General features: G+C 39.5%; 1 protein-coding gene across 1 annotated transcript; it reads left to right on the forward strand.

Moving 5' to 3' along the window:
- The first annotated feature begins 7,439 nt into the window (after positions 1-7,439).
- LOC122729693 (stathmin-like) lies at positions 7,440-7,889 on the forward strand. Its single transcript, XM_043968690.1, has one exon. The coding sequence runs from the start codon at positions 7,440-7,442 to the stop codon at positions 7,887-7,889; it is 450 nt and encodes a 149-aa protein (XP_043824625.1).
- Positions 7,890-9,821: the final 1,932 nt, after the last annotated feature.

The raw sequence follows: 9,821 nt of genomic DNA on the forward strand, positions 1-9,821 counted from the left end.
CTACCACACTCTTCTTCAAGTTTCTGGTATCACTGATATCTTGTGGAAGAAATCTGTGGTGAGGCATAACAGATTAGTCACAGATTTACAGATTATAGAATATTAGAAATGTTAGAGGAGCAGCTAGGTGGCGCAGTGGATAGAGCACCGGCCCTGGAGTCAGGAGGACCTGAGTTCAAATCTGGCCTCAGACACTTAACACTTACTAGCTGTGTGACCCTGGGCAAGTCACTTAACCCCAATCGCCTCACTAAAAAAAAAAAGAAAGAAAGAAAGAAAGAAATGTTAGAAACCTTGAAATCATAAAATCCATCCATCTTTATTTCAGGCACCAGGAACAACATGAAGGAAAGGAAACAAGAATAATCATGACATTTTTGTAGGACAAGGAAGGGTCAGTCCTGATTAAGATAAAGGGTATACATTGGAGAATGATGAGAATACAAAGCAGTACTCATTATTTGAACTCCTAAACATATGCTTTCTCATAAGTCCAGTCTTCTCAAGGGCACCCTCTTTGTTCCACACGCCAATCGGGCATCCTCAACTGTTCGTTTGTGTGTTCATTCTCTCTCTCTCTCTCTCTCTCTCTCTCTCTCTCTCTCTCTCTCTCTCTCTCTCTCTCTCTCACACACACACACACACACACTCACTCACTCACTCACTCACACACACACACACACACACACACACATCCAATCAGCTGTCAAATCTTGTCGAATTCATTGCCTCAACATGTCCTACATTCATCATTCTGGCATCTTTAGTCACACCAAGATCACCCTGGTCCAGCCCATCATCATACCTTGCTTGTACTACAGAAATAGCCTCCAAATTTGTCTTCCTGCAGCCAATCTGTCTCCCTGCTAAGACATCCTCCACATAATCAGCCTTCTCCATTCCCCTTTTCTTGGCACAGACTAAGTATATAAACATGCAATACAATTTTCATGACTAATATGGCTTTCTGTTATATGAATAAAAATCAGAGTAAAGGAAACAGCTTTCATAAAAAGAAACAAGAAAAGCGTATATAACAGAAATAATTATTCAGCAAGCTCAAGGGGAGGAAGTTGGGGAAAGAGTAGACCTGTTAAAACTTCCTTCAGACCATGGTTTCAATAAACCTTCAGATACCGTATGGCCCTCTTTACTGCCACTCAGAACTTCTCTCTCTCTCCCTGCTTATCCATCACCCCTCTGCCTCCATTTCTCTTCAGCTTAGATCATGACATTGTTATTATAGCTGAGGACACCATTCCTTCACTGTGGCTACTACTCATTTCATTCAGTCTGAGGGCCTTACACCCAACTCTGCTCTCTCACAGATTGGTATCTGTCTTTCAAAACTTCTGGGTGTAACTTAAGTCTAACTTCTTGCATGAAGAATTTTATTCTCAGGACTAAGAGGAAACGTTTGTACCTCTGAGCTATAAATTCCCAAATACCAGACAGTTTTCAAATGATACCCATAAAAAAAAAGAATTTTTGGTATAAAAGAATTACAGTGCTCACTTACAGAATTATTCAAACACAATTCAGTAACAACCTATTCCTGCTAGTATAGTTGACCTTGAGGCTAATATTGAAGCTACAGAAAATTATTTCCAGGACTACTCTTTAGCCATTTTTACATTTCATTTCACTGGCAGTGTCCAATCAACTCTACCAGCAAAACAGTATAGACTTAGCTCCTCTCTTGGCAACAGCTAAACTGGTGCCATGCCGGTGATCTTCCATGGCTTTCTAACCTGTTGCACCTCCCAAAGCAATTCTCTGTACTCTTCTATCTTAAGGTGGATGTTTTGTCACCCAGTAGAGAAAGAAAAACAAAAAAAAGAAATGCCAGTCCACTTGCCTTCCCTCTCCATCCAAGATAGGATGTTTAGTAGGCAGCTCCAATTGCTGCCACCATGTAAGTAGGTTCAGCATGATGCTGGAACCGAGACGTATGCTTTCTTCTCTTGCTAGTATAACACTTTGTAACCTTGAGACATGGCCACAAGAACAATAACCAAAAGAGCAGCTAGGTGGCGCAGTGGATAAAAGCCCTGGAGCTGAATTCAGGAGGACCTGAGTTCAAATCCAGCCTCAGACACTTGACACTTACTAGCTGTGTGACCCTGGTCAAATCACTTAACCCTCATTGCCCTGACCCCACCCCCCAAAAAAGCAATGGCATAACCAAAATTTTTTTGAAAAAATGACCATTGAACTGATAAAACTATGAAGTGGGTTTTTTTTAACCCAGAAAGACCTACATGAGCTGATGCAACATGAAATGTACTATGTACAAAATAACAGCAATACTGCAAGATGATCTTCTGTGAATGACTTGGTTATTTTCAGCAATGCAATGATCCAAGACAACTCTGAAGGTTTTATGAAAAATGCAATCCATCTACAGAGAGAGAACTGATGTTATCTGAATATATGTTGAGGCATAATTTTTTTTTAGTTCCTTTATCTGGAGTTTTGTTTTTGTCTCCTTTCTTTCACAACCTGGCTAATGTAGAAATGTTTGGCATGACTGCTCATCTATAGCTTATATTGAATTGCTTGAGTTCTTGTGGGAGTGGGGGGAGGGGGGAGAGGGAGGAAGAGAATTTGTAACAAAGTTTTTATTTTTTAAATTGATGTCAAAATTTATATTTACATGTAATTTGGGAAAAATTAAATTCAAAAAAAAATAAAAAGCAACCAGAAACTGTTCTTTTAGCAAATATGGCACCGTGCCCTCTTACTGTTATCATGGGTTCAAATCTTGCCCTGGCACTTATAGCCTACATAACCTTGGACAAATTTACTTAATTCCTTTAAGACTCAGTCTCCTCATCTTTGTTGTTTAGTCATTTTTCAGTTTTGCCTCTTTGTGAGCCCTCTTAGTGTTTTCTTGGCAAAAATGGTTTGCCATTTCCTTCTCCAGATCATTTTACAGATAAGGAAACTAGGTCAAACAGTGTTAAGTGACTTTCTCAGGGTCACACAGCTAGTAAATAACAGAGGCCTGATGAATCTTCCCGACTGAAAGTCTAGTGCTCTATCCACTAATATTTTGTAAAATTTAAAAGCACTCTCAGCTATTATGTTACTATGTCAGTTATTATGTTAAAGCTAAAATGTAAACTATGCAGATGAGGATAATTAACTCATTCATTTTTTACAACCCACTTCATAGAACTATTGTGAAAATTAGATGGTGACTCTTGTGAAATAATTATGCCAAAAGGCTGACCCCTTTGGAGCCCAGGACACAGAAGGCTTTCCTCCCCTTTGCCAATGAGTAAAAAAGTACCACTACTACCCTCAGCTTGGAGCAGAGAGCAAGAGGAGAATACATCGGAAAACAGTGGCCATCACACGCTTTCTAGCAGACCTCTTTGCCTAAGGAACATGGATCGCTACTGCAAGAGAGCCTGCTGCTGCTGCTGCTGCTGCTGCAATGGAATTGAAATCTGCATCGATCTGTACTACCGTGATTCTCTGAGATCCTATTGTAGAAGCCTTGGACTCTGTGGAGGTCCTGACCCTGATCCTGACACAGAAGACTTTCAGCCCTGCCAGGATTACAGCTGCTTCCACTGCTATGGGCCCAACTACTACTATTACACTGACAATGAGGATTACTTCCCTGAGGAAGAGTACTCCTTGAAGGAGGAATACTTCTTTGAGGAGGAGAGTGGTTCTGATGAAATGGACTAGGAGTCCAACTACCTTTTGGAAGTTGAAGGGTGGATGATCCCTGGTGGGACACTAGCCCTCTCTGAGCAGAAGTCAGAATGCCAGCATCCAGGGTTGGTTGACTCCATTATGCAATTCAAGAAGAATGGCACCAGAAACGGGAAGGTAAAGGTGAGCCTTGGAAATTGCCTCTTGTCCTCCGCTGTTGGTAGACTTTGCATCTGGCATTTTGATGGACTTGTTCAGTGGACTCATCTGGGGAACTTTGACAAGAAACCCAAGTAACTGAAAGCAAGAGCACAGAGCTCTGATTTCTCTGTGTTGGCTGATGACTAAATGAAATCTGCCTTGGTAACAAAAAACAAACAAAAAAAGAAATAATTATGCCATTTTCTCTTTTTGCTAGTATAGGCTGTTTGCTGAGACCCAGTGCATAACCCCTATCCCAGTGGGTGTCCCAAAGAACTTTTTGTAAAAGGGGGGATTTTAGCTCACTTGGAGAAAGCCAGAGAAGTCAGGAGGCAGAGATGAGAAAGGGAAGCATTCCAGGTATGGGGGAAATCCCATAAAAAGACACAGAGTGCCAGGAAGCTAGGTGGCATAGTAGATAGAGCAACAGTCCTGAGGTCAGGAGGATCTGAGTTCAAATCTGAATTCAGACACTTAATAGCTGCTTGACCCTGGGCAAATCACTTCATCCTGATTGCCACCCCTCCCCCCAAAAAAGGGCACAGAGCAAGGGAGGTATAATAGGAAGCGAGCCAGTGTCATTCATTATAATAGAGTCCATGAAGAAAAGCAAAGCATGGAAAGACTAGGAAGGTAGAAAAGGGCTAGACCATGAAGGACTTTGAATGACAAACATATAATATTATACTTAATTCTGGAGATGATAGGGAGCCACTGAGTGTGGAGGGCAGAGGGTTACAGGGCACACTGAGCTTTAGAAAGATCACTTTGGCAGCTGAGTGGAGGATGGACTGGAATGGGGAGAAACTTGAAGTGGGGAGACTAAGAAGAAGGCAATTTCAATAGTGCAGGAGCAAGGTGACTAGGATTTGTACTAGGAAGGCAGCAATTTCAGAGGAAATAATGGGTGTGTAATATATAAGAGATTTTACAAAGGAAGAAATGACAAGCCTTGGTAGCAAGTTAGGCATGGGGAGTGAAGGTGGGAGTTGAGGTTGAAACCTAGCCTGGGTGACCGGGAAGATGGTGGTGGCCTGGACAGAGAAGTTTGAAAGAGGGGATGTTTAGTGTAGTCACTCAATCAACTTAGTCCACTGCAGCTCAGAACTCCTGAGCTCAAGGAACCCACCAAATTCAATCTCGCCAGTATTGGGGATTACAAGAGAGCACCACCATGCCAGGTTCAACCCTAATTTTACAGATAAGGAAACTGAGGGGGAAAGAGGAAGGAATTTCTTAAATGCATCCCATGTGCCAGGCACTGTGCTAAGTGCTTTACAAATATCTAGTTTGATCAAATAAAGGCAAAATTGATAAAGATGATTTGCTCAAGTTTACATACTAACAGAGTCAACACTTGAACACAGACCTCCTGAGTAACAGCCCAACCCATGAAACCTAGGAGAAATGATCACATAGATCATCAGAATCTAAATCCCAGTTTTCCCAAGAATCATTTTAATGATCTTAGGTAAAGCATTTGGCATCATCAGTGTCCTACAGCTGCAAAAGTTATTCTAGCCAAACTCACAATATGCTAAATAACTCCTGAAGGTCAAAACCTAGGGAAATAATTTTCAAGAGTGGTTATCTTCCCTCCTGCCTCCCCAGAGTTTTCTTGGTTAACTGAGGCATTTCAAAGCAGACAAAGGAAATGACCAACAGCAGAGTTGATTAAAAATAATTGGGTGTTTCTATTTTACTAGAATCTCTTGAGTAGACTTTATGTGTATTTTACATGACTTTGTATGTTTCGTGTACTTGTGTATGTGTGCATATATGTTTGGTTGGTTGGTTTTTTCCTTTAGCAGCCAGCCTATCTAAATTCTAAATAGCCTGATTAAGCAAACTACAGACACTCTGGTGGCTATAACGCAGCTGCTTTTGAAAGTCTTTGTATTTGTTGAGTCTCCAGGCATTAGAGTCTATTGTGACAGATGTACTGCAGGGTCTGGGCCACAAAAGCTCAGCACATACTTGATGCTACTTTAGTCAAAGCATTTTATCCCCTTTGGGGTTTGTGGTATATAGTCAAGGCTTGAGCACATGACTGAATACCGTTTTATGACTCAATAGATCATAATAAGTCAAAGAGACAGATGAATCAGAGGAGATTACTGTTATTTTGATAGCTCTTCAAAAGCAGCAATTAACATCTTTGCCAACTCCATGGTGTTATGTGATTAGAAATAGTGTTTTGGTGTATAGCAATAGGCAGGTGATCTATTTTCATGACAAAGAATGAGGTTATAAATCTGTTCCTTTTTTGTTTGTTTTTTGGCCCACTGAGGTAGAAGAGGGGAGATCATTTTCATAAGGGAAGCTTGCAAAAAAAATGCCTATAGAGTTCTAGTACATTGAGGCTCTGTAAAGCACATCATTAACCTTCAAGGGGCCTAACATTTATTACACTAAAAGACAAGCCAAGTCATAATTTAATGCATTGGGGAGGGATGCCAGGATAATGAAGACAAGTCAGTAGCATTTTCTCATCCTGAATGTGGAATCTGAGATCTTTCATAGAAACAGTATAGCTGACTGAGGAAATGCAGGAAAGAAGAACAATTCTGCATCAGCTTGATTCTTGTACAGATTTATTGCAGACTTGGTGAGTGACCCTGAATGGTTAGATCTTCCCAATTTCCCTTTGACCAGGTCAGGGCAGTTACAATGATTCACCTCATCAGGACCAAGGGATAAAGAATCATCCATTTACAACCTGGCTTCTTCCTCCTTTCCAGGTTTCTTACTTTACTCCATGTCATTTATGATCCAGTGACAATGGCCTTGCTGTTCCTCCCACAAGACACTCTATCCCTTAACTGTGCTTTTTCACTGGCTGGTCCCCCATGTTGAAAATGTTCTACCTCCTCCTCACCTATGCCTACTGACTTCCTTCAAGACATGGCTTAAATCCTACCTTCTGCTCCTTGTCATTCAACTGTTTGTGCTTTCCTTCTTTTTAAAAAATTTAATATTTTATTTTCTCCAATTACATGTAAAAACAATTTTTAACATTCATTTAAAACAATTTAAATTCCAATTTCTTTGTCTTGCCCTCTTCCTCCCCCGCCCCTTTGAGAAGGTAAGCAATTTGATATAGGTTATACATGTGTGGTCATGCAAGACATATTTCCATGTTAGTCATGTTGTGAAAGAAAACAGACAAAAGACAAAAAAATAAAGTTAAGAAAAAGTATACTTTGATCTGTATTCAGATTTTGATCTCTATTTCAGTTCTTTCTCTGTGGAGATGGATAGCATTTTTCATCATAAGTCTTTCAAAATGGTCTTGGATGGTTGTATTGCTAAGAATAGCTGTCATTCTTAATCATCATACAGTATTGCTGTCATTGTTCTGGTTCTGCTCATTTCACTTTGCATCAATTTATGTAAGTCTTTCTAGGTTTCTCTGAGAACATCCTGCTCATCACTTCTTATAGCACAATAGTATTTCATTGCAAACATATACAACAACTTATGTGGCCAGGCAGCTCGGGCTGAGCAGAGTTTTCTCTGTGGTGTGGATTGTCTAGAGTACACTGCCAGTCTCTTGTCTTCTATTCACTATGGCTTCTTCTGATATCCATGTGAAAGAACTAGAGAAGCATGCCTCGGGACAGGCATCTAAGCTGACACTTAGTCCTTGTTCAAAAGAAGCAGTCCCCGAATTTCCCCTTTCCCCTCCAAAGAAGAAAGATCTTTCACTAGAAGAAATTCAGAATAAACTAGAAGCTGCAGAAGAAAGACACGAGTCTCATGAAGCTGAAGTCTTGAATCATCTAGCTGAGAAGTGGGAGCATGAGAAGGAGATGGTTCAGAAAGCAATTGAAGAAAACAACAATTTCAGTAAAATGGCAGAAGAAAAACTGACCCACAAAATGGAAGCTAACAAAGAGAACCAGGAGACACAAATGGCTACTAAGCTGGAGAGTTTGCAGGAGAAGGATAAGCACATGGAGGAATTGTGGAAGAACAGAGAGTCCAAAGACCCTGCTGATGAGAATGGAGCTGACTAGCTAGCTGAGAGATGGCTCCTCTCCTTCCTGAGAATCCAAAGACTGAACTAGCCAGTGTTGCTTTTATTTTATTCCTCCTGACAAATATTCTAGAAACTGATGTAGAGCTGCATATGTAGATCCGAACCATACATATGTTGTTTGGGGGGAAAGGGGGAGAAACTGCAAGTGTTTTGCTCTTTTTTAAAGTGTTGAAGTCTTTCTAAAGTAGCTATTTTTCTTGTTGCATCTTTTCTATTCCAGTATGCTTGGTGCTGGGTTAATGGCTAGTACTGTATTGGCTCTGTGAAAACATGTTTGTGAAAGGAATCTGTAGTATGCTTCTTTCCAACAGTTAGATGTTGAATGTATCTGTCTGTTCACTTTTGAAACCCGACCTTTGTCCCAGTCTTTCCAGATACTTGAATGGTTAATAAAACTGCACAGTGCTGTTAAAAAAAAAATCATATACAACAACTTGTTCAACCATTCCCCAATAGATAGACATCACCTCAATTTTCAAATTCTTTGCCACCACTAAAAGAGCTGCTGTAGTTTATACATATAGATCCTTTCCCTTTTTGTTTTCTTTTAATCTCTTGGGATACAAACCTAGTAGTGGTATTGCTGGGTCAAAGCGTTTTATAGCCCTTTGGGCATATTTCCAAATTGCTCTACAGAATGGTTAAATCAGTATACCACTTCACCAACAGTGCATTAGTGTCTCAATTTTCCCACATCTTCTCCAAAACTTGTCATTTTTTCTTTTCTCTCATATCAGACTATCTAATAGGTGTGTGGTGGTAGCTCATAGTTGTTTTAATTTGCATTTCTCTGAGCAGTAGTGATTTAGAGCATTTTTTAAATGACCATAGATAGCTTTGATTATTTCTTCTGAAAACTTCCTGTTCATATACTTTGACCATTTTTCAATTGAGGAATGACTGTTACTTCTTTAAATTTGACTTGGTTTTCTATATATTTGAGAAATGAGGTCTTTTTCAGAGAAACTTACTGCAAAAAAAAATTTGCACATTTATGTTGTGTATTTCCCTCCATCCTATTTTCTCCCTATTTATCCTGCTTTCTCTCCTTTTACCTAATCTGCCCTTCCTTCTATTAACACTCCCCCTACTTTTCTTATCCTCTTTCCCTCCTACTTTCCTGTATGATGAGATAGATTTCTAGAACCAACTGAATGTGTACCTTATTTCCTCTTTGAACCAATTCCAGTGAAAGTATGGTTCATCCCCCCATCTTCCATATTCCCTTCTACTATAAAAGTTCTTTTAAAAATTTATTTAGTATTTTCTTCTTCCCCAATTACATGTAACAATAATTTTTAACATTTGTTTTTAAAATTTTGAGTTCCAAATTCTCTCCCTCTCTCCCCACCCCATTCATTGAGAAGGCAAGCAATTTGATATACATGTATAATTATGTAAAACAGACCTCCATATTAGTCATGTTGCAAAAGAAAACATAGAAAAAAACAGAAAAATAAAGAAAGTTTAAAAAGTATGCTTTGATCTGTATTAAGACTCCATCAGTTCTTTCTCTGGGGATGGGTAACATTTTTCATCATAAGTCCTTTAGAGTTTTTTTGAATCATTACATTGTTGAGGATACCTAAGTCATTCGCAATTGATCGTTTTACAATATTGCTGTTATTGTGTACAATGTTCTCTTGGTTATATTCATTTCACTTTGTATCAGTTCATGTAAGTCTTTCCAGGTTTTTCTGAGAGCATCCTGCTTATCATTTCTTACCACAATTTGTTCAACCATTCCTCAATTGATGAGCATCCCTTCAATTGCTGATTCTTTGCCACCACTAAAGAGCTGCTGTAAATATTTTTGTACATCTAGGTCCTTTCCCTTTTTGTTTTATTGTTTGTTTGTTTTGAATCCCTTTTGGGATATAGACCTAGTAGTGGTATTGCTGCATCAAAA

Source organism: Dromiciops gliroides, chromosome 5 (assembly GCF_019393635.1).
Source record: "Dromiciops gliroides isolate mDroGli1 chromosome 5, mDroGli1.pri, whole genome shotgun sequence".
In the NCBI taxonomy this organism is placed as follows: domain Eukaryota; kingdom Metazoa; phylum Chordata; class Mammalia; order Microbiotheria; family Microbiotheriidae; genus Dromiciops; species Dromiciops gliroides.

Coding starts and splice junctions, on each gene's coding strand:
- LOC122729693 (XM_043968690.1), top strand. CDS start 7,440: ATGGCTTCTTCTGATATCCATGTGAAAGAACTAGAGAAGCATGCCTCG.